This window comes from Aquarana catesbeiana, linkage group LG11 (genome assembly GCF_042186555.1).
Source record: "Aquarana catesbeiana isolate 2022-GZ linkage group LG11, ASM4218655v1, whole genome shotgun sequence".
Taxonomy (NCBI): Eukaryota; Metazoa; Chordata; class Amphibia; order Anura; family Ranidae; genus Aquarana; species Aquarana catesbeiana.
In genome coordinates, this window is record NC_133334.1 from 203,591,367 (window position 1) to 203,617,529 (window position 26,163).

Below are 26,163 nucleotides of genomic sequence, written 5' to 3' on the forward strand. Positions count from 1 at the left end.
GCACACAGCCCTTATAATAATGGTCTGGTGATAGCTGCATGTGGAGTAGGAGTGAGAGTTGCAGTGGCTGCCATGTGGTGACAGAGTCCTGTCAGCAGAGCTGGTGATGCCTTTCAGAGACTATATCCCTGGTGGGGGGAACTTCTTGCCAAAGGACTTCAAAAACCGGGACAGTTATGCAGGCTTGGGAGGCCAACAGAGAATCTGGGAAGTTGAGAAAACTGAGGCGGTTAGTGGGTCCAGGAATGCTAGAGAAAGTCTGAAGGTCTCAGAGTGTGAGCAAACCCAGGAGGGCTGGATGATTTATTTTTGCCTTTCAATATAAGTGGGCAACCAGGCCTTTATATAAAGTATGGACTGACGTGAACTCATTTGGAAAACACATCTACCTCTAGAGCTAGACATCTCCCAGATGACACAGTCTTATAAATAAATGTAAATAACAATTTTAAAATGTATTAAAGCAAGGACAGTGTCAGAAGGCCGGGTATGGTGTCAGTCAGTAGAACACTGGAATTTGTCAGTAGGGCAGAGGATGGCGTCAGTCGTTTTTTTATTATTTTTTTACAATTTTATTTTTTATTATATTTTACAATATTATTTTTATTTTTTGGGGTCCTGTTGGGGGCTTTGATGAAATATCAGGGGTTTCAATCAGAACCCTGATGTCTCACTTTTGAGACAGAGAAAGGAACTGAGAACAGAGATTCCCTAGTCCCTTTCTCTGCAGCCTCAGCTGCATTGGACAGTGAATGAAAGGGAAGTGCTCTTGATGAGCGGCTTCCTGTTCATTCACAAACCGAACCACAGTAAACACAGTTTACTATGCTTCAGTTATGAATAAACACAGTAAGTGATCGGTACGGATCGCTCACTCTGTTCATTCAGAAAAGGAAGGGGCTGGTAAATTACATATTTACTGCCCCCCTTCCCTGCGCTCCATCCTCAAACATCCCACTGTGTGCCCACAGCAGCAGGAGAGGAGGGTAGCTGGCAGCGCTGAGGGAGGTGAAGAGCTGGACAGCAGGGGGAACCTGCACCGCATTGGTTGATAAGATTGTGTCCAGGGACACCCCGTGTGCACACCTATGTCACCCCGAAAAACAAATCTGATTGGATGCTATAAGTTACATTTTGCATGTTCTTGTATGTCTTTTCTAAATATGCCTCCAAACACAAAGATGACACATACACAACAAGAAACTGTTTGAAGAGAAGATCTGCAGCTAGTAGTAATATACCTGCATAGCAAAGGCATTAAGAGCAATGGATATTGGTCCATTCTGTGCTAGCCAAGCAGCAATCTCTGAAAAATAATAAAACAATTAAAACAAAATGACTCATATTCAAATAGTTGATACTTTAAAGTTCCACGTATGTAGATTTCCATGCATAAGATAAAAGGACTGCTATAAAAACATTATTTATATTAGAAACTAGGAATACTATTTAGGCTTATGAGATACCTTCTCAAACAATGTATGTTATGATTCCTAATATCTTACTATAGACAGTAGCAATGCATTATAAAAGAGAAGTGTACTTTCAGGCATAGTAAACTTGTACCACAATCCAGCCTTTCTGGCCTAAGCCACAGGTGCCCAACACACAGTTGCTTACTTAGTAAGGGTAGGAGAAGCACAGTATACTCAGATTTTTGAATCCTCCGGATTAATTTTTTCCTTAAAGCTGACTGTGCCTGCGCAGTGAGCTCCCATCGACTTGTCTAGGGCTGTGTCCTGAGACTGGAGATGCTTGGAAGATAGCCTTGTTGACGCCTATAAGGGCTCACTGCACAAGTGCAGTAAGCTAACAAGATCTTTCCCAGAGTATGCAAACACTGAAGCCATGGGTGGAATGAGGAGGGTCAGAAGGGCTAGGCAGGGCGAATAAGAGCACTTTGAAAGTACATGTAGACCTCATGCACACACAAAGTTTTGACTACTCTCCTAGAAGCCTTTCCTCCTGGCAGCACTGTTTTGGCAGAAAAAATACGAAAAAGTGTGGTAACACATTAAGGCGGGTTTAGAGGTGTCAAGGGCTTGGGTGTGAATTCATTTAATTGGCCAGAACAATCATTTATTCTGGCCACTGAAACAAATTAACGCTCAAATGCTAAATACACCTAGAGTTAACGTTTGTTTACCTGTTTAAAAGCATCAAGAGTTTTTTCTACCAAAACTCTGCTGCTCCTGGATGCACTGGCAGTGAGTTTTTTTTCCTGCCTCCAAACTCCTATGGACACTAAGGCTAACATGCAGGGGTGTTTAGAGGAAGGAAAAAAAGAAAAAACCCAGACAGCCCTAGAAGCAGCTCAAAAAGCTTCTAGTACGAGGCCTTAAAATAAACTGTGCAGGACACTAAACTAAACTAGAGTAAAAGAATAAACAATGCATTCAAAAAATATTTGAAGAAGATATGCAATACATGTTCCTACTCACAAGGAAAATCCATATTTATCATAAAAACACACAGAGGATTGAGGGCTACAGATGAACAAGTTCATCAGCTGACTGAAAATAAGCCCACCTCCATCAATTTGACAAATCTGATGTTATCAAAAGCAAAATTATATAATTTATATGCTTTAATTAATTTCTTATTCTAGATGAACACGCAAAATCATACATTCATGCAATAAGAATACTAGAATGTTGTACATGCTCTACTCTTCATACAAGGGAACCTGTTATGAGAACAATGCAGGTGCTGTTTTTTCCCCGACCTTCTTTTAAAAAATGATAGTTTCCGGTCCTTTATTCTGACCCTTGGGTTCTGATACTTTAAAAGAAAATTCCAAGTTCACTTTAAAGTAGTATTAAATTCTAAGTGCTTTTAGCTTAACACATTAAGCACAAAGTAAAAAATAGGACAACTTTTAAAATTCTTACACCAGCATTTGCAGTTTACACATTGCAATGTTGCTGGCTCCTACTTGCTCGGTGCTGCTTCCCTGAACTTGTGTCCTTCACAGGAAAGCTTTAACAGTAGACAGTCTCCTGTCAGTCTGCTAGCTTGGAGGAGCTAGTGGTAAAGGAGGAGGGAGGAGCAGGGGAGTGCCATGCCATGCCATTCTAGGCTGCAAGGTTCTGCGTTTCTCCATTGACTTAAACGGTGTAGGGAGACAACTCTAGTTCCTGCATGCAAGGGAGGCTCCATAGGATACTGCAAGAGAAAGGAACCACCCTAAAACAGGAAACCTGTGGCAGCAGTCATAGCACTAGCTTAAACTGGAATATAGGCATGGATTCAAAGAAAGTTTTATACTCAGCAAGTAATTTATTCAGCTAAAAGTGCTAAAAAAAATAATGGGGGTTTACTGTCAGTTTAAAAAGCTGTCCTGGGCCAAGTTGGCCAAAATGAACTATTTCCATATCAGAATGGTCTGACCACTGAGGCTGCTGCAATAGTATATAGTAACATTTGCTACCTACAGTGAGCGAAGTTGTGGTCTGACAGCTTTACAAATTCTCCTCTAGCAGACATCTCAGCTATTCAGTAGTAACCTTGTATTTTTTTCAAATACAATGATTCCTCTGATTGGCCAAAGTAGAAAAGGTTGGTGTATGATGTCATAATCACTACCTCAGCCAATCAATGAAAGCCTTAAATTCATTGTTTTTAGAAAAACAAACAAAGCTTCTCCTGAACGGTGTAGATACGCTAAAACAGACTTAGAGCCGGGCTATAAATTAATTTGTTTGGGCCACTTTGGCCCAAACTAACTACTTAAATTTAAAGTAGAACTGGAATTTTCTTTTAAGTTAATGACACAGAATCCCTTTGCAGATCAGTAAAGTTAAAAAAGGCCAAAGCCAGTGACTGAAATTACTGAAGCCAGAGAGTCTATGTAAGGGCCAGGCAGATATAATTTTTAGTAGGAGAGCAGTGGTGGCTTTCATGTTGCTCTTGTGACAGGTTTTCTTTAATAAAGAAACAGCAAAAATATCATCTTTATAATATTCTTATGTTTGTATAGGTACAGATATTGTGTTGTTTATTATTGAGAAACTGTGGAAACAGCACATGCCTTCAGGCTTATTCAGTAAGGCATTGGATAAAGCAATGTTAAATCTTATCAAAGTTGCCGTGCTCATTGTCCAGGTAAAGTGAACAATGAATCTGACATCATACCTGTAAAGTACAACTGTATCCAGCCTATGGACAAATGTTCACATATTCTTAACAGTAAATGTGCTTTAAAACAAACCCTCAGTGTCCTCTGCAGCTTCAAAGGCCACCATAGAATTAGTAAAGTTGGTTCTCAGCAATCTGCAGATTACAGATTTGAAAGTTGTCAAAACACTGATGGGAGGGAGCAGGGTAAGCTGAGCTGCTGAAGTGAAAACTAAAAGTACTTCTGTAAAAAATGAGGATGAATTACTCCACAGTGGTTGCAGCTACAAGGTTAGTGATGCCTTATTTTTCCATTATACCACCCTAAAAAGTATAAGTATGGCCACTGATTTTGTTGAAGGAGAGCATAAAGGACTTGTGTTGAGAATGTAAGCTCAAATTCTTTATCAATTGCATGATGGTGGATTTTGAACCAGGGAGTTTCTTGCAAGGTTCGTCTTAATGAAGCGGTAGCTGTCTGATAGAATTCTGAGTATATCTGTGTACCAGGTTCCTCTGGGCCAGTGTGGTGCAATTAGAATCATCTTTTTCCTCTCTTGTTCTATTTTTTTGAGCAGACACGGCAAAATTTGCATTGGAGGGAAAGTGTAAACTAGCCTGAACTGACACCAGGGGATTATTAAGACATCAGGGACTGGAGCTAGAAGATCCCTGGTTCTGGCCACAAACAGACGTAGTTTGTTGTTGAAACTAAAGACTAGGATGTCCATATCTGGAATCCCAGATTTTTGGCATATCAGAGTGAAAACATCTGAATGAAGGGTCCATTCCCCTTAAACCAGGCAGTGGAGGCTGCAGTAAGCTGCTTTCCAGTTGGAGACTCCTGGGATATGGACCACAGAGATCACTGAACAGTGGGTTTCTGTCCATGAAAATATCTGGTTTGCTTCCTTCATGGCAGCGGACTTCTGGTGTCTCCATGATAGTTGATGTAGGCCACAATCATGGCATTGTTTGTTGAAACTTGGGAAAACTTGGTTTCCTCCTGCAACTATGTTCCTTGGACAGTGGTTGGATAGGAGAAAGCATAAATTGAGAGAAGGAACCTGCTTTTTTCATGTCAACAAGATGTTTAGTTGGAGAGTTCTTGAATGGAATTGGGCAAATGGTACTGCCTAAAAGGAGGCTACCATTAGGCCTAGAACTCTTATGGAGAACAACGGAGAATCTCATAACAAGATGTCTCTTGGATTTCAATTCCCAACCATGTGCTAGGGATGTGTCCAGAACAGGCGAAGGAAAGGCTGGAGAGCAAATATGTTGAAACTTATCACCCAACCGAAAGCCTGGAGCATCTGAACTGTCCTGTGGACATTTTATGATAGCTGGCAGGGAGATGAATCCTTTAGAAGAAGATTGCCTAGATTGCCTGTACCTTGGATGGAGTTCTGAGAAGGGCAAGCAGAGGTTACTAAGATTTTTGTGAACAAGCAGAGGGTAGGCTAAAGAGCAGTACACCAAACTGGAAGTGATGTGCAGAAATTGCTGATGATGCAGGTAAGTGGGAATATGCAGATAGACATCTTGGATGTTTGCAGATGCCACGTATTCCCCTCTCTATTCCCTCTCAGAGAGGCATTTACTGACCTTGCAGATTCCATGCGAAATTTTGGAATTTAAAGGGATCTGTTGAGGGATTTTAAGCCCAGAACAGGACGAATAGCCCCAATAGGCTTTAGTACCGTAAACAGTAGTTTAAGTAGAATCCTATGAACCTGTCTTGTGGTGGTACTGGCACAATGACTTCCTGGGACAAGAGATAGCTCAGGGCATTCTGCAAATCTAACTGTCCATGGGCAGTTTTTGGGCCAATTTGAAAAAGAAAGCAGTGAGGGGGTCAAGTTTTGAACTTTGAAACCACTGATCAAAACCACAGGATTGGGACATTTGTGACCCAGAGAAACGCAAACTGTAATAGATGCTGCCCCCCCCCCCCCCACTTCTAGGAGTTGGGGCTCACCCACATTGTGAAGAGGACATTGGAGAAGGCCTATTTAAGCTAAGCTTTGCAACAAAAGGAAGGTCTGAACTTAGGTCTTGAAGTTGAAGCCTGATTAGAGTGGGCAGGTGTTGTGCATTTAGAGGCACCAGAAACTCCTGAGAAGGGTGTTTGGGGATTTTCCACTGTGGAATTAAAACCTTCCCACCTGTGATTATTTGGTCAAGTGCATCACCAAACAGACATCTTCCTTGGAAAGGCATACGTGTGAGGCACCTTTTGCAGGCAGCTTCAGTTGTCCAAGCTTTTAACCATAAAATTCTGTGCATGTGAATAGAGATTAGAGCTATTATGAAAATTTTTTTCATAATATGTTCAAGGGCATCCACTCAAAAAACAGCAGAACAGAAGGCAATTGCTTTATTTGCTCTGTAACAGTACGAGAGGTGGAGGCTAGAACAGGAGAGGCGGAAGCTAGGACGTGAGAGGCAGAAGCTAGGATGTGAGAGGCAGAAGTTAGAATGTGAGAGGGAGGCCCTGGAAATGCTGTGAGGTCTCACTATAAGGGCAGAGAGGAGCTGCTGGGACAGAGCTGAGTAGGAACCAGGGAGAGGCGTGAAAGTGGTGTGAATCATGGAAGGCTCTGCTGGTTGTTGGGCACTGTGGGTTGTGAGTCAGTGCGTGTAAATAGGGGTAACTGTGAGTAACTTGGGGCACTGTGAATAACTGGGGCACCGAGTCAGAGTAACAGGGGCACTGTAAGAAATGAGGGGCACTGTAACTTCCAGCACTGTGAGTTGGGGAATTGTGAGCACGGAGCCATTGCGACAAGGGCACTGTGAAGACTGAGGCTCCGTGGGTAACTGTATCACTTAGTACTGAGGCACTGGTTGTACAGAGGTACTGTGAGCAGGAGCAGGAGGAGAGGGCGCTGGGAGCTGCATGATCAATGAGTGAAAGCAGTGAGCCTTGTGATCAGTAAGCAAGCAGGAATAGGAAGAAGGGGCTGGAGGATCTCAGTTATGAAAAATGGTTACACACACATTAAACTTGTTTTCCCTAGAGAAGAGATGCTTGAGAGGAGATATGATTGCAATATACAAATAACTAAATGGTGATTCTAGAATAGGGAGAAAACTATTCAGTCTCAGGTTGCTTAAAAGACATGGAGAAATGTGTGCATAGCACTAGAATAATCCCCTTGGACTTTAAAGGCAGAAAGTTAAGTAGTAAACAGTAGAATTAGTTTAAAAGGCAGTGATGCCACTTTAATTAATACAAAGCATGATCAAACGGGCAAACATAGCCCTACAATAATAAAAACAAAATATACGTATACATGGAATATATATTGCACAATGAAAAATTGCAATCAAACCCAGTTGGTACACGGTGGGCTTGTCTGCTCGGCCATTTTGAGAATATCTTTAATCCATTAGCTTGTCCTGCAACTATATGTTGTTCTTTGTCTTTTATGTAAGTATATCATTAGCTATGATTATACCTTGAATTACTTTATCAAAGTGATGGTCCTGCTCACATAATGTGTTGCAATGTGACTATTAGTAATTTTCTCTATATTTCAGAAAATACAATCACCCAGAATTTAAAATCCCCTGAAGAAGGAATATACAGCAATAATTCTGAAACGTGTTGGGTGCTACATGATACCTTTTGTACCAACCACAGCATGACTCTGGCAGCTCATGGGAATACCAGCTGATGCCAAACCTAGGACGCTTCTCCGAGGCAACGGCGTGTGATGACATCACACATCGGCGCATTGCCAGTGGAGAGTCCCCTAGCCGCAGCAGTCAAAGCGGCACGGACAGGGTACAAGAGAAGCTCCTCCCCAAAAAAGGGCCAAGGGGGAACCTGGTGCAATTGCAGCAGCGTCAGGAACCGGCCTAGGTCTACGCCGCTTGCCTTTGCCTCGGAGAAGCATCCTAGGTTTGGCACCAGCTGCTCCATTAGCAGCTGTTGGCGCCAAACATCCAGCACTCCTCCCACTGGGGCTTGGCTCCCTCAGTGTGAACACATATATAATCACAGTTTCAACACACTGCATGTCAGTCTCATTTGAGCCCTGCTAGAGTGGATATCTGTGGATGCTAAGCTGTTCAAAGGTAAAGAACTTTTTTCTGATGGGAGGTCTGTGTCTATCTGTTCCTCCTGTCTATGTTCTATGCTAATTTAGTTTACTTTTTAACTACAACCATTTTACTACTTTTTTTCTTGGTTGCAGATGGCTATACATTTATAGATATTTTTTTGCTGGTGTAGTCCATGGGGCACTTCTTGTGGATGCATATCTGTTTGCTTTGCGGTGGCTGCGTGTCTGTTCACACGGTGGGCTTGTGCTGGTCTGCTCAGCCATTTTGAGAATATTTTTCCATCCATTAGCTTGTCCTGCAACTATATTTTGTTCTTTGTCTTTCATGTAAGTACCGTATATCATTAGCTATGAGTATACCTTGAACTCAAATTAATTGTCCTGCTCCTAATGTGTTGCAATGTGACTATTAGTAATTTTCTCTATATTTCAGAAACTACAATCACCCAGAATTTAAACCTCCCTGAAGAAGGAATATACAGCAATAATACCAAAACATGTTGGGTGCTATAGGATATCTTTTGTACTGACCACAGCATGACTCTGGCAGCTCATGGGAATACCTGTACCAACTGGATTTGATTGCAATTTTTCATTGTGCAATATATATTCTATGTATAGGTATATTTTGTTTTTATTATTGTAGGGCTATGTTTGCCCGTTTGATCATGCTTTGTATTAATTAAAATGGCGTCACTGCCTTTTAAACTAATTCTACTGTTTACAACTTAACTTTCTGCTTTTAAAGTCCAAGGGGATTATTCTAGTGCTATGCACACCTTTATATATTTTAGGATGTTGGCAGTTCCTTACACCATTCCCAGAAACACATATTTCTACTTAAAGAGACATGTGGCCACTTGATGAAGTTGGACGAAAAGCAGTTTAAAGGATAAGTTCACCTTTAAAAAAAATAAAATAAATGAACATCTTTTTGCAGGTAAAAAAAAGTGCATTTGTTGTTTTTTTTTACTAGAAGCCTGCAGATCAGCAGATCGCAGGTGCCATGCAGGACTGCTGCAGAGTTGTCAGTGTACCTGTCTGCTCGTACAGGCAGGCAGATAGACACTGACGGCAAGAGACAATGAACTACCCAGAGAGCTTAACAGTGCCCTGGTAGTTCATTGAGAAAAGGCTATCGGTACTTATTTATTTATTTTATTTATTTCAGGTACTTATATAGCGTCATCAATTTACGCAGCGCTTTACATATACATTGTACATTCACATCAGTCCCTACCCTCAAGGAGCTTACAATCTAAGGTCCCTAACTCATTCATACATACTAGGGACAATTTAGACAGGATCCAATTAACCTACCAGCATGTCTTTGGAGTGTGGGAGGAAACCGGAGTACCCGGAGGAAACCCACGCAGGCATAGGGAGAACATACAAACTCCAGGCAGGTAGTGTCGTGGTTGGGATTCAAACTCGAACCAGCGGCCCTTCTTACTGCAAGGCGAAAGTGCTATCCACTACACCACTGTGCCGCCCGGTACTTGTAGTTTCCCATGCACAGAGCTCTTTGAATTAATGATGCGGCTGGGCGGTTGGTGCCCTGACCCACCGTGTTTTTCTTAAAACAGTAACAACGAGGAGCATGGCCTGAAGCTGCATGGATTAGGGAGTGCAGACTAAGAGCTCCAGCATAACGATATCCTTTACACCGATCCTTTGGGACACTTCCACCCCTTCTATCTGGCATACAACACCCTCATCTGACAGCCTACCCGCCGTGCCCATGTCACCTCCGAAACGAGCCCTGGGAGTGCTGGCAAAACTGGACAAATATCGCCACGAGGAGCGGGACGCGGCTGGGGAAGATGGCACCGCGCCCTCGGCTACGGAGGAGGCTCCTCTCACAGGCGACACAGCACGCATTCTCGAGGCCGTCTCCCTCTGCCAGACCACCCTTACCTCTAAAATAGAAGAGGTTAAGATCGATATTTCTTTGATCCGCCAGGATATTCACAAGGTGCGAGAGAGGATGTCTGAAACGGAGCGTAGGATTGGGCAGGCGGAGGACGACATCTCTCCACTACAGGTTACAACCAAAAGGCTTCAATATCAGCTAAATGTCGTCCTCAGTAAACAGGACGACATGGAGAACAGACTCTGACGCTGCAACCTCCGCTTTGTAGGACTGCCGGAGAGAGCGGAGGGAATGGATCCACCTACATTTTTGGAGAATCTCCTCATCACCAACTATGGCAGGGAGGCATTCTCATCTACGTTTGTGGTGGAGCAGGCGCATCGGCTGGCTGCGAGACCCCCGTCGCCCGGAGCCCCCCCGCGAACTTTCATTGCAAAGCTCCTTAACTACCGCAACACAATTCTTCGCCTCACCCGCGAAAAAGGCAACATCCCCTTTGGAGACAAGCACATTGCGGTCTACCCGGATTTTTCCGCTGAGGTTCAAAAGAAGCGGGCACAATTCACAGAAGCCAAGCGCCAGCTACGCTGCCGCCACCTCCCATACGCCATGCTGTTTCCAGCATGCCTACGAGTGATCCGGGATGGAAAAGCCCACTTCTTTGAGGACCCCTCCGCGATTATTCCATGGCTGGAGCGACAAGATGCAGCTGCACCATCTTAACTCCTCAGACTTCCTCCCTTACGGCAACAAGATTGGGTACAAGGAATCCGAGATCTTCATTCCTGATGATATCCTTACTTCCAGTGAGTCACATTTTATTGCATACCTACCCCCTCCCGCCTCCCCTTCCATTTTGTTTATGCTCCTTTGGCGCTTATTATATGCGTCCTGCCATCCTTCTCCTCTACCAGACATGTCCTGGACTTGTCGTCATTTTCAACATCTGAAGTCTTGCCCCGAGTCCCCACAAAATATTTGTGCCCTGCCACATAGGAGCATGAGGTTCGCTCTTACCCAAGTACTCCAATGCTGATAACCATAGCATCGAACTGCACTTCTCATGACTTTTGTTCACCCCCAGGGACAGCCGGGACTGCACCACTACCTCTACATTGGTGCGCCTCGCTGCCCCCTCAAGAATTGTTTCCCTGGCCAGCCACAGTCCCCACGGCCGTGAAGGACTGTCACAAGTTTGTTAAGCCATGCTGGTCCAGTGTTGGCAAGGTTCAAGGTTTCTCCGGTTTTAGTTATTTTTCTCCTTTTCTCTTTTTATTTCGCATCAATACGATATCTGTTACACCCAATGTTGCACTTTTCATAATGTTGTCTGTAATGTACTGTGGTCATTTGGGTTTTTCATGGTATGGCTCGCCGCTGGTCTTGCGCAGTTGCTTTGCGACTCCTGCGATCCCACCAGCAGTGACCCAGCACATAAATTGTAATGCAATTGTCTCTATGCATATCCCTGTATACGGGCATCTGAACTGTTGTGGATGTGGGGGTGGTTTGCTCCCTCTGATCTGGCCGCTTGCTCTCATATTTCCACTGAAAATATGGCATCTATAAAGTTGGTCACCTGGAATGTGCGGGGGCTGCGAGCTAAGCCCAAATGCCTGGCCGTCCTCTCCCACCTCAAACAAATGCGGGCGGACATATCCATTCTTGTTGAGACCCACATTACGGGCCAATTACAGCTGGCACTCAAAAAGCCTTGGATGGGCTGGATTTACCAAGCCCCGTACACTAACAACTCGAGAGGGGTTGCCATTATAATTGCTAAAACTGTCCAATTCCAACTCCACAATCTGCGGTCAGATCAGCAGGGCAGGTACCTATTCCTACACGCCACTATTGGGGGGCTTGAGGTATTGATTTTAGCTTTTTACATTCCCCCACCATTTCAGTTTGCTGCTCTGAAGGATGGATTGGCTTTTATGGCTCAGCATCCTGCAGTGCCTGCCATATGGATTGGTGACTTTAATATGGTCATAGATCCTTCCCTTGATAGACATCACCCACCTGGTACAACACCCACCCCACACCAACTAGGTTTGGGAGATTCCTCCAGGAGTTCGCAATGTCGGACTCCTGGAGACTCAAACACTCCACCACAGCCGCATTCTCGTGCTTCACCCCCTTACAGACCGCCATGTCCCGCAGAGACATGATCCTGGTTTCCTCTGCCCCAATCCCGGACCTCCTTGAAGCGGGATTCGGGGCCAGGATCCTATCTGACCATTCACCCTACTGGATCACCCTCCGCCTACCCTCGGCCCCTCCGACCCGCATGTGGAGACTGAACCCTTTCTGGCTCACAGTTCTCCCAGATCTGGAGGCCATACAGCGAAAATGGACCTATTATTTCCTCTCCGGCGTAGGTCGGGCTTGTGTGGGAGGCATTCAAACTACACGCCCGTTCAATCCTCTCCACGAGGGTCAACAGACACAAAGCCTCCTCTAAAATCCTCTTGCAGCAGGCTGAGGAACGGTTAGGCTCACTCGAACAGCTCTTCCTCGCAGACCCCTCGCCCTCTAATTGTGCACAACTTCGCTTACAATCTAGGCTCACAGACCACTTACACTTTGAAAAAGCAAAAAGAGGAATGTATTTCAGTAAACAGAAAATATTCGAGCACGGTGAGCGGGCCGGGAAGCTTTTGGCTTACATGGCCCACTTGGATCATAGCCCCCCGGTGGTGGTTCAGCTCCGCTCGGAGTCTGGATCCATAATCACTGACTCTGCACAGGTAGTTCAGGAATTTAGGCGATTTTACGCGGACTTATACACATCCAAGGCCAACCACTCCCAGGACGCACTGCGCTCCCTCTTACAGACGGTAGACTTTCCCTCTCTTACTGCATCCCAACTTGAGCTTCTTGAGGCACCCATCACCGAGGAATGCATTCAGGAGGCACTGGCGAGCCTCCCTGCATCCAAGGCCCCCGGCTCGGATGGCCTGCCCCTGGAGTTCTACTCCCACTTCAAAGAGGTTCTCCTCCCTAAGTTACAGTCCTTATATTCTCACATCTTTGACGCTAACATCCTCCCACATTCTATGAACGAAGCCCTTATTGTCCTCACCACAGAACCAGTCAAAGATCCTTTATACCCTGAATCATATCGCCCCATCTCCCTTCTACAATTGGACGTTAAAATACTAGCAAAGATTCTTGCCCTACGTCTCAACAAAGTGATATTGAGTCTCATACACGCTGACCAGACCGGCTTCATGCCTAACAAAAACACAGCATTCAACCTTCGGTGACTGTTCATGAACCTCCAAGCCACACATGACAATGTCGGGTCCAGGGTGGTGGTTAGCCTGGAGGCCGCTAAGGCGTTTGACTCAGTGGAGTGGAGCTACCTGTGGGAATGTCTTCGCAGATTCGGCTTTGGGCCTAATTTTATCAGGTGGCTCCAACTCCTATACCAGGCTCCCACCGCCCGGATTCAGGTCAACGGCAAGATATCTGACGCTTTTCCCCTCACCCGTGGAACCCGCCAGGGATGCCCCATATCCCCGCTCCTGTACGCGTTAGCCGTGGAGCCCTTGGCTATTGCCATTAGGGCACATCCTGACATCAAGGGCCTCTGCCTTGGACAAGTGACCGAAGTACTTAGTCTTTACGCAGACGATATGCTTCTATATCTAGAGGACGCAGGCCCCTCCCTGACAGCGGCATTACACCTGATTCAGCGATTCAGGAACTTTTCTGGGCTGCAAATCAATTGGGCCTAATCCCTAATACTCCCCATCGACCTTTCTGCCCCTATGCCTGAAGAGACGGCCCTTCCCCTAGTAAGGACTAGTAGTTTTAAATATTTAGGTATACAATGCTCACGCTCCCTCCCTGAATATATACCCCTCAATATCGAACCGATTTACAATCTCCTTAAAAATAAAACACAAATCTGGTCCAGACTCCCTCTGGGAATTATGGGCCGCATAAACTTAATCAAAATGATCCTCCTCCCCAAATTGCTCTATTTATTCTGGCACTCCCCTTTGTACATCCCAGCCCGCATGTTTAAAAATATGGAATCTATCCTTAACACATTTGTTTGGGGTTCCTCCCGGCACAAACTCTCATGGCTGACTCTGAAGCGCCCTGTGCATCTGGGGGGCACGGCCCTTCCCGACCTGACATCCTACTACATTGCTTCCCAATTATCCCATTTCTACTATCTCAACCGTCATGATAAGCTACGCTACTCCACATTGGTGTGCACATCGGTCACTGATGTTGTGGCTCATCCATTCCAGCTACTCTTTTGTGGACACCGCGGTTCTCCCTGCCTAGGGCATGGATGTAATATGCTAAACCACCACCGCAAAATTTGGCAAATTGCACAAACCATCACAGGGGCTTCTTCCTTACACGCTCACACACCGCTCTGGGCTAACCCTCAATTACCCGAACTGATGAGTATCCCTGATCACAAGCTGTGGATACTTTGTAGAGTCATTTACCTTTCCCAGTTCATAGATGACAGCGCAGTAAAGACGTTTCAGGCCCTCAAAGATGAATTCAACTTACCCTACTATATGCTATTTTGCTTTCTCCAGGTCCGACATGCCCTCCAGACTCAATTCAGTGATTCATTCCCCGTCATGGAGCTAGATCCTCTAGCGGGTGTGCTTCTCGGTGAGGACCCCAAGAAACTAATTTCCACCCTATACAACCAACTCCTTTTACCAAGTACCACCTCGCAGGCGTACCGAGTAAAGTCCAGTTGGGAGGGCGATGTGGGGGGATGGAGGACAAGGAGTGGGAGGAGGTACTGGGCTCATGCAGAAAAGTGTCCCCCAAACTTTCAGACCGCCTTACGCACCTCTATATCCTCCACAGATCTTACTTCGCTCCCTCCCGCTTAAACAAGTACAAGCCAGATACCACCCCAACATGTCCCAGATGCGGCAGCATAGACAGCACCTTTTACCACTTAATCTGGACCTGTCCACCCATTCAACAGTACTGGTCGCAAGTTGTCAAATTCCTCCACGACCACATGGGTTCCCCCTTGACACTATGCCCACGCCAATGCCTGCTTGGCCTTCTCCCCATCCCCGAGGAACAGAAATATTTGTCCACTTTTCTCCATGAAACACTCTTCACAGCCAGAATGTAAATAGCCCGCCTTTGACTCAGGGCTGCATCTCCCACCATACAACACTGGAAAAGGGCAGTTAATCTCACCCTTCCATACAAAAAAGCTCTCTACACACATCGTGGATGCCCGAGCAAATTCCATAAAATATGGGACAGATGGGTCGATGACTCTTCCACTTGTTCTGATTGAGTCAGAATGCACCTTAACCAATTTACTATGTTTACTTACCACGAGGCAATATTGCCGGCGCCTATGGGGCAGGCAGGAAGCCATACCTTGTATACCTCAAGTATTATTCACATAGCTCATTGCCATTGCAACATGCCATATGGGAAAAAGAGATGGGAAAAATCCCTTTTTTCCTTTTTTTTTTTTTTTTTCTTCTCTTTCTTTTTTCTTTTTGTTATTGTTTAATTTTGTTTACTGTTGGGTGCCACCTGCACCAAAAGATTTGTTCTTCTTCCTGAACGTTAAATATCCTATATGACTGTTTATACTCAATAAACTTTATTTTTGATTAAAAAAAAAAAAACAGTAACAATGAGCAGGGGGAGAAGATCCCCCGCTTGCTGTCACTAGATGCAGTGGATCAAGGAGATGCTGCAGGAGTGGGAACAGGTTACATGTTCCACCCTAAAAAAGGGTGGAACATGTAACATGTTCCCAAAGGTGAACTTATCCTTTAACCTTAGACTGCATAGGCGTTTTTTACTATTAGAGTGGTAAGCCTGTGGTACTCCCTTCCCCAATCAGTGGTGTTAGCGGGACATGCTGATAATTAAAAAAATAAAAAAATGTTTAGATGAGTGTCTTAGCGAACATAATGTACAGGGATAGGGGAAGTGGTAGAGACATTATACATACAGCCACACCTACAGGTTAAACTGGTTGGACCGGTGTCTTTATTCAACCTTACCAACTATGTAACTGTAAATATGAAATTGAAATGGTTCTTCATTGCCCCAGTCCAGTCACCTGCAATTTTTCTATCTGCAGAATCTTTAAAAGAAGGAACATCTTCAATAGGTACAGTGAGTGGTTTGTTTGTTTAGAATAAAAACAGCAGAATCAACTACAGGAATAGCCTGCTTCTTAGCAAACTCTTTTTTCCTGTAGGTCAGAAAAGATTTTGAAGGTAGCGAAACTTCTTTCAGGAGTGATGCAATCGTCACAGACTGCACATTTTATCAGTTTATGAAAAAGGAAGGTTTTGCAGGATTTTGAAGGTCTCTTTGTACCCAAAGGTGCATGGCGAGACAGAGGAGAGTCAGGCTGCACAAAGTTGAGGCTTTTGCAGACAGAGGCAATGAGCTTTTCAACGTTAGCATTTTACATTAAGCTCCCTCATCAATAAAGTGGCAGTCTGGGGAAGAAAAATTGTCCACAGCTTCTTCCAATACTGCCTCAATATCCTCTTCATACCACTCTGTGTCTGCACCCTCTAGGACCCAAAAATCTATCTCAGATTGAGAAATGGAGTAGAAGACGTGTGGTGTTTTTAACCCTAAGGAGAAGATTGTTGTATTAAAGCTGTAATCTATTCTAAGAAATGTGACAGATACAGAGCTCAGGTTCATCACCTTCAGATAATAGCACAAAACTGAGGACTGGTGGAGTGAGGTAGGGTTATAAGGGAGGCACCCAGGAGTGAGTTCTCTTAAAACTTTGCCAGTGGCATCAAGGGAGGACAGAAAATCCACCTGGTAAAAATTAGTCAATGTGTTAACAGAACATACTAGACAGCAGCCTTTTAAATATGAGAAACAGATGTGTAATGCTGAAAGGTGCAAGATAGATAGATAGATGGGAGAAAAGCAGTACAACTAAAGCACGTTTTGGAGAGAGATTCACCCACATGCCTGGACTGGCACCTGGCTCGGCCTCCCAGCAAGCGGCTGAGAGCCTGAGCTGGCCACTCCCGCCACCTTCATCAGCCAGTACTCCAGTGAGTAAGGGGAAGGGGGGTAGAGAAAAGAGCGGCTGACTGACAGCCACCAGCTCTCTGCTCAGGGAGCTGTGAGAAACGAGCAATCGGTGGTGTTTGATCGCTGGGTTCTCAGTCTTAGAGGTACTGAGGGACAGGTGGCTCAGGGAGACCGATGCTGCATTCACCTAGGCAAGCATGATTCTTAAATAAAAAGAAAACCCAAACTTCTCTTTTAAAGACCTGTCTGCAGACCTTACATCCAAAGCTTGCATATGAACTAGAATGAAAAATCAACCTAATAAAACTTAAGAATGTGTGAAAAGATGAGCAGGCAAATGCATTGCAAATCTGAGAGACAGAGGAGTGATGCTTATAAGTCCAAGAAGCACTGATGATATACATATGAAAAGGTGGTGCATTATTCTCATGTAAACAGACTTGAACAACGATGTGCCTGATCCACTGAGTAATGATGGAACACAAAGCAGATTGTCCTATGTGGGGACCTTCCGAAATGAGAAAAAAAAAAAGATTTTTAAAACAGCTTACCTGTAAAATCCTTTTCTTTGAAGTACGTCACGGGACACAGAGCCATAGTAGTTACTATGTGGGTTATAGGCCACCTTCAGGTGATGGACACTGGCACACCCTAAGACAAAAAGTCAACTCCCATTATAACCACTCCCACTACTGGGAGTACCTCAGTTTTGTAGCAAAGCAATACACGTGTATACCAAAAAGAAGGGAGGGACCTCTGTGTCCCGTGATGTACTTTAAAGAAAATGATTTTACAGGGTTGCCATTTTAAAAATCCTATTTTCTTATCGTACATCACGGGACACAGAGCCATAGTAGTACTATGTGGGATGTCCCAGAGCAATGCCAACTGAAGGGAGGGAGACACAACAAAAGTAGGGCACTAAGAGACTAGAGGACTTATACTGCAGCCTGCAGTACACTGCGCCCAAAGGCGAAATCCTCATGAGCTTTTACAACTATTTGATAGAACCTGGTAAATGTATGGACTGAAGACCAAGTTGCGGCCTTGTAGATTTGAGCCATGGAGGCTTGGTGATGCACTGCCCAGGAAGCACTAACAGCCCTGGTGGAGTGCGCTTTAATATGAAAAGGTGGAATTTTCCTCTTTATACCATAAGCTTGAACAATCACTTGACAAATCCATTTAGTGGTAGAAGATTTTGATGCTGCCTGTCCTCTCTTAGGACCTTCTGGCAACACAAACAAAACATCTGTTTTACGAATCTGAGCGGTCACCTTCAAATAGACCTTGACTGCTCTCACCACATCAAGAGAATGTAGCGACCTTTCTTCCGCAGAACGAGGTTCTGGAAAAAATGAAAGAAGAACAATATCCTGGTTTAAATGAAAACCTGACACCACCTTCGGTAGGAAATTAGGATGGGGATGCAATACAACCTTATCCTTATGAATAATCAAATATGGCTCTTTATAAGAAAGAGCAGCCAACTGTGATACTCTTCTAGCAGAAGATATGGCAACCAAAAAAACAAATTTCCTTGTCAAAAGGACCAAGGGAATATCTCGTATCGGCTCAAAAGGCTGTTTCTGTAATGCCGACAGGACTAAATTCAAGTCTGAAGGGTTCAGGGGTGACCTAAACGGAGGATTAATCCGCGTTACCCCCTGAATAAAGCTACGAACCAGAGACTGTGACGCAAGTGGTCGTTGAAAAAACACTGATAAGGCCGACACCTGGCCTCTGATAGTACTCAAGGCCAGCTTAATTTCTAATCACATCTGTAGAAATTCAAGGATCCTACCTTGACATATTTCCTGGGGTGCCAACCCCTGGATTCGCACCAGGAGACATATGCCTTCCAGACTCTATAATATATGACTCTAGAGGCCGGCTTCCTAGCATTAACCAAAGTAGAAACTACTGAACCTGACAGCCCACGGTCTTTCAGAATGTGGGTCTCAATAGCCAAATTTAAATTTAGCGTTTGTAAGGTAGGATGGAATAGCAGACCTTATGAGAGAAGGTCTGGCCACGGTGGTAGGATCCATGGGTCCCCTACCGCCATCTTTACGATCTCTGCATACCAAGATCTCCTGGGCCACAAGAATAACCTCCTTATCTTCCTACTTGATCTTGCGAAGAAGGCGGGGAAGCAGCAGAACAGGAGGGAACGCATAGATCAGTGAAAACTGATCCCACGGACAAACCAAAGCATCTGTTCCGCATGCCAGCGGATCCTTTGTCCTTGACACAAAGTTGTTGATCATTCTGTTGAACCTGGACGCAAACAGATCTACGTCCGGAATTCCCCATCTTTAACATATTGACAGAAAGATGTCGGGGTGAAGAGACCATTCTCCTGGGAACAACTGTTGGCGACTCAAGTAGTCCGCCTGCCAATTCTCTATTCTCGGAATGAAGACTGCCGATAGGCAAGGAATGTTGTCTTCTGCCCAGGATAGGATATGATTCACCTCTCTCTGAGCCGCACGACTTCTCGTGCCCCCTTGGTGATTGATATAGGCCACTGTTGTGGCATTGTTGGATTGGATCCTGACAGGACAATCCCGTAACCTGAGTGTCCAGGCCTTCAGGGCCAGGTGTGCTGCCCTAATCTCTAGAATATTGATGGGCAAGGTAATTTCTGTTTTGAACCATTTTCCTTGGACAGTTGCTTCTTCCAGGACTGCTCCCCAGTCCAGAAGGCTGGCATCTGTTGTCACCACTTTCCAGGAAACTGGTAGGAAGGATTTTCCTTTCTGAAGATTCTTGGATATCAACCACCAACTGAGGCTTTGACGCACTTTGGGGGACAGACGCATCGGGAAGTCTAGAGCTTGGACCTTTTTGTTCCAAGTTGACAGGATACTGTTTTTCAGCAGTCTCGAATGAAACTGCACATAAGGAATGGCCTCGAATGACGCTACCATCTTTCCCAACAATCTCATGCAAAGTCAAATAGAAGGATTCTTCTTTGCTTTGACCACCTGAATCAGTTTCCTCATGGAACTGATCTTTGCCTGGGGCAAGAACACCCTCTTCTGAGCTGTATCTATGATCAGGCCCAAGTACTGCAATCTCCTTGACGGATTTAAGGAGGATTTCTCTAGGTTGAGAATCCAACCTAGGTATTCCAGGTAGCTGACTGTGGTGACCAAACTCTGGTTTAAGCGGGCTACCGACTGATCTATCAAGAGTAGATTGTCTAAATAAGCCAGAATCATTATACCCTGAGCCCTTAATCTGGCTAAAGGGGGAGCCAGAACCTTTGTAAACACTCGAGATGCAGTAGCTAGACAGAAAGGCAGAGCTACAAACTGAAAATGAAGATTTTCTATCTCGAAGTGTAGATATTTCTGGTGAGCAGGGAAAATAGGTACATGTAGATAAGCATCCTTGATGTTGATTGATGCTAGCAGTTCTCCACCTTGTAGAACGGAGACCACTGGTCGGATTGACTCCATGTGAAAAGAGCGGATATTCAAAAACCAGTTTAGATCTTTGAGATCTAAAATGGGTCTGACATCCCCGTTTGGTTTTGGTACCGTAAAAAGGTTTGAATAAAACCCTAACCCTCGCTCTTCCATGGGGACCACCGATATCACTTTTTGAGACAAGAGATGATCCAAAGCCAGAAAGAGAGACTTCTTTTTTTCTGGGTCTCTGGGAACGTTTGATCTGAGAAAACGAGGAGATGGGAACTCTCGGAACTCTAGTCTGTAACCTAGAAATATTGAGGAAGCCACCCATTTGACTCAACACTGTTCCTGCCAAACCCTTGAGAACTGCATAAATCTTCCCCCCACTCGAGCAAGCGGGGGAGCCCCTTCATAAGGAGGTTTTAATATTTTGTTTAGCGGGTTTCCTCCCCCAGGGCCTCTTTTGATTCTGGGGTTGACCGTGAGGTTTACCTCTTGAATTTGACGGTGGAGGCCGTCACAACTGCCTGGAGGCAGATGCTCCTGGCACTGGAGAAGCTTGTTTAAAAGAAAAACGCTTAAACTTCTTTTTAACTGGTAAAAGGGAACTTTTTCCATAGAAATTCTTTGGATGTATTTATCCAGATCGTCTCCAAACAACTGTTCACCATGAAATGGAAAACTAGCCAAGAGCTTTTTGCATGGCACTTCGGCTGACTAATTTTTCAACCATAGAATTCTACGCACATGTACCAGCCCGAGCATAAGCCGTGAGGCTTGGAGAATAGAATCTTTCATAGCATCTACTGTAAAACATAATGCCTCTGATATCCCGGCCAAATCTTGGGCCTGCTGATCAGGAATAATCTTGCGTACTTCTTTAAACTGGTCTTTTAAGGACTGACATACCCCGATCGCTGCCAGGGCAGGCTGAACCACTGAACCTGCCAGAGAAATATTTTTTTTTAAAGCTTTAAGGAATGTGGTTTGTACAGAGTGACAAAATAACACACGTCAACCTACAAAAATCAAGGATAGGCAATACCATATCATACCATAGTTACATTAGGTCAGGCATCTGGGTCTAAGGATCCGACGGCGGTTGTAACCTTTAATTCAACCTGAACAGTAGAGGGACTCCCAATCCTAAAATATGGTTAGTTTTATTGGGCCTATATAGGCCAATGATTAGGAGCATTAAGGAAAGAGGGAGACAATCTGAGCTTTAAAGTGAACTTTCCTTATTTGGCAAGAACCGAACCATTGTATTTTGGGGGACTGATCTTGAGTAAAGTACCTCTTCTAATATGTGGCTCTCGGTCCTGATTTCGCAGGGGCAATACTAGAGGATTATCGCAAACCAAAGAAATGTTTTCTTTAATCGGAAAACAGAGTGGATGACACCAGAGGCGTCTAAGGGGAAATAAGGAAAAAAAAGTAAAGAAGGAGTGGGAGAAGGTAGAGGAGGTGGGGAGGGAGGGTAGAGGAGGTGGGGCAGAGGGTTCTGGTAGGGTCGACGGCCCCATGCCTCAAATTCCCCTAGGACAGATTATTCAAATGTCTCAACGTCCTACCTCAGAGCGCTACGCATCCTTGTGGCTACTTTTCCAAGAAATTGTCACCTGCGGAGTGCAATTACGAGATTGGTGACAGAGAGCTGTTGGCGATCATTTTAGCCCTGAAAGAATGGAGACATCTCCTCGAAGGTACCACTGTGCTGGTTCTCATTCTTACTGACCATAAGAATCTCATGCCTCTCTCCCAGAAGGGCATGATGGGCTCTTTTCTTGTCAGGTTTCAATTAAATGGTCTCATTCTTACCCGGTACTAAGAATGTAAGGGCTGACGCCCTGTCATGACAATTTTCCTCCACTCCCAAGTTGGAGTTGGTTCTGGTTCCTGTGATTCTTCCTGATCGTATTCTGGCTACGGTTCGCACCAGTCTCACTTCTCCTTTGGGGGGGTGACAAAATTCTTGCTGCTCAGGTCCATGCTCCACCTGAGAAACCTTGTGACTGCTTTGTCCCAGAGAGTCTCTGTACTGCCGTGCTCCAGACTTACCATTCTTCCAAGGCTGCTGTTCACCCTGGGAAGAATCAACTCTTTTGGGCCATTTTCCAACAATTCTGGTGGCCTAGTCTACGTGCTGATGTAACCGCCTTCGTAGCTGCCTGTTCCGTGTGTGCTCAGAGTAAGACTCCACAACACCTTCCAGTGGGCCTCCTACAACCCATACCCAATGGAGAGAGGCCCTGGACCCACCCGTCTATGGATTTCATTGTGGAGTTACCCAACTACCAGAGCAACACAGATATCCTTATGGTGGTTGACCAGTTCTCAAAGATGTGTCATTGTATTCCACTTAAGAAGTTGCTCACTTCTAAGGAACTGGCTTCCATTTTTGCTCGGGAGATCTTTCGCTTACATGGGCTACCCAAGGTGATTGTCTCGGACAGGGATAGTCAGTTTGTGTCCCGGTTCTGGTGAGCCTTTTGTGCACAGTTGGGAATTCAGCTTGCTTTCTCCTCTGTGTATCACCCACAGTCTAATGGGGTCGCAGAACGAGCCAATCAGTCCTTGGAGCAATTCCTACGTTGCTATATTTCTGACTGTCATAACAACTGGTCAGACCTATTACCGTGGGCAGAGTTTGCTCACAACAGTGCCTTGAATTCTGCTTCCCGATTGTCCCCGTTTATGGCAAATTATGGTTTCCAACCTGCCATGTTGCCTGACTCATTTGTTCCGCAGAGTATTCCTGCATTGGAGGAGCATCTCTGTGGGCTTTGTTGCACTTGGGCACAGGTCCAGGAAGCTTTGTGTCATGCTAATTATAGGTACAGACTCAATGCTGACCGCAGACGACTGCCTGCGCCTTCCTACCAGGTTGGGGACAGGGTCTGGCTGTCATCTCACAACCTTCGACTTCGTGTTCCCTCACTGAAGTTCGCACCTCAGTTTATTGTGCCTTTCCGTATTCTTCGCAGGATTAACCCAGTGCCTTACGCATTAGACCTTCCTTCTATTATGCGTATTTCTAATGTATTTCATGTTTCCTTATTAAAACCTTTGGTCTGTAATGGCTTTACCACCTCGGTGCCACGTCCTCACCCTGTACAGGTTGAGAACCATGAGGAGTATGAAGTACAGTCCATTGTTGACTCCTGTAGGTTCCGTGGGCGCATACAGTACCTGGTGCATTGGAAAGGGTACGGTCCTGAGGAATGCTCTTGGGTCTCATCCTTGGACGTACATGCCCCTGTCCTCCGTGATTTCCATAGACGTTTTGCCCTCAAGCCTGGTGGTCCTCTGAGGGGGAGGGGTCGTTGAGGAGGGGGTACTGTCAGGGCTGGGCTCAGCCTTTCCTTCTCTGAGCTGGCCGCTCAGCTGTCGGCTAATTGCAAGCTCTCTCCACAGTTACTCAGCTGTTAATGATATCCTGCTCGTCAGTCCTGCCTACTTAAGCCACCCAGTCCAGAGGATCTCTGCCTTCACCTTGGTCAACATCACAGAGACGATCTCCTGCGTTCCTGTTTAACCACTTCATTACTCAGCCATTGTCATATGACGTCCGCAGATGGGATCTCCCATCCTGGGCGGGCGTCATATGACGTCCTCGGCTTCCCGCCACTACCACGGGCACCCGGGGGCCCGCAGCGCGGCGATCGGGGATCCGGCACAGCCGTTCCCCGATGAGGGTAATGAGCGGGTGGCGGAGCCTAGAAAGCAGCGTGACCGGCTGTATCTAATCACAGCCGGGAACTATGCAGAGAGACGTGTACGCCGCTTGTGCGCGCACCTTGGGGTGCGCAGCGCGGCGATCGGGGTTGAGGCTTTTCTCTTGAACAAAGCCCACCCCCGATCAGGGTAAAGAGCCAATAAAATGGCTCTTTACTATGTGACCGGCTGTGTCCAATCACAGCCAGTCACAAATGTAAACAAACTGCAGTGTAACGGCTGTTGCTGGGCTCACCTCCTCACACACTGATCCAGTGTGAGGAGGAGAGCAAGCTAACAGTGAGTTACATATTTACTGTGATTTTACTGTGTCCAGATTGCCTCCCCTGAATAAAGAGTACCTGCCATCAGAACCCATCAGAGTACCTGCCATCAGTACCCGTCAGAGTACCTGTCATCAGTACCCGTCAGAGTACCTGCCATCAGTACCTGTCAGAGTACCTGCCATCAGTACCTGTCAGAGTACCTGTCATCAGTAGCCGTCAGAGTACCTGTCTGAGCTCATCAGAGTACCTGTCCATCCATCCCATCAGAGTACCTGTCCCGTGAGCCCATCAGAGTACCTGTCCGGTGAGCCCATCAGAGTACCTGTCCAGTGAGCCCATCGGAGTACCTGTCCCCGTGAGCCCATCAGAGTACCTGTCCCGTGAGCCCATCAGAGTACCTGTCTTCAGCCAATTACTACCAGGGTCCAGCCCATTAGTCCCTGACGTTCAGCCCATTAGTCCCTGATGTGCAGCCTATCAATGTAACCCGTCATACAGCCACATGTCCAGAAAGGTATACACGCCAGAAGAGGCATACCAAATACTGAGTCTGACCGATGAGAGCAACGGAGAGCTCTCATCGCCCAGTTACAGTTCTGATTCCGATTCTGGTACAGAATATAAGCCTGTCGAAGGCAGCACAGCAGGATCCGAATGAGAGGAGGAAGTAATCAATCCAAAAAAAAGACGGTCTGAACACCAGGCAGCTACCAGCAGTGCCAACGGTGCTAGATCCCAGGAGGAGAGGCCCAGTACAAGCGCTGCTAGACCCCAGGAGGAAAGGACCAGTACAAGTGCGGGAATTGCCAGCCAAAGAATTAGGGCCCAAACCCAGCTACCAGATGCCTTGGCAAATCCATTGTAGCTGCCTTCTAGCACAGGGTCAGTCACGATCCCCACTTTCACAGCACAGTCAGGTGTGCAGGTCCACACTGAAGGTTTTTCCGAAATTGATTTTTTAAATTTATTTTTCCCTGACGAATTAATTCAAGGCATCGTGGACCAAACCAATCTTTTTGCAAAACAATTTATTGAAAACAACCCCAGCTCAAGCTATGCCCACCCTTTTGAATGGAGACCCCTAACAGTGGTGGAGCTTAAATTGTTTTTAGGCCTAATGCCGTGTACACACGAGCGGAATGTCTGACAGAAAAAGTCCGACAGGAGCTTTTCATCGTATATTCCGATCGTGTGTATGCCCCATCTGACTTTTTACGTTGAAAATTCTGACGGACCTAGAAAGAGAACATATTCTAAATTTTTCAGATTGAACCAATTCCTATCTGGAAAACTGCTCGTCTGTATGCTGTTCCGACGTACCAAAAACGACGCATGCTCTGAAGTACGAGAAGGAAGCTATTGGCTACTGGCTATTGAACTTCCGTTTTCTAGTCCCGTCGTACGTGTTGTATGTCACCGCGTTCTGGACGGTCGGAATTTGGTGTGACCATGTGTATGCAAGACAGCTTGAGCAGAATTCCGTCGGAAAAACCTTCAGAGTTTATTCCGATGGGAAAACCGGTCGTGTGTACAGGGCATTACACTCAATATGTGGCTTACAAAAAAAATGAAGTGCATGCATATTGGTCTATCAACCCTATCCACCACATGCCAATTTTTCCTCTTTCGTGCCC

General features: G+C 45.5%; 1 protein-coding gene across 1 annotated transcript in view; it reads right to left on the minus strand.

The window, feature by feature from the left end:
• Positions 1-26,163, minus strand: part of CTSF (cathepsin F) — a 192,531-nt gene that overhangs the window by 18,753 nt on the left and 147,615 nt on the right. The window contains exon 11 of the mRNA XM_073605173.1: positions 1,242-1,306. Within this exon, the coding sequence (XP_073461274.1) occupies positions 1,242-1,306 (65 nt within the window). The remainder of the gene's footprint in view (positions 1-1,241; positions 1,307-26,163) is intronic.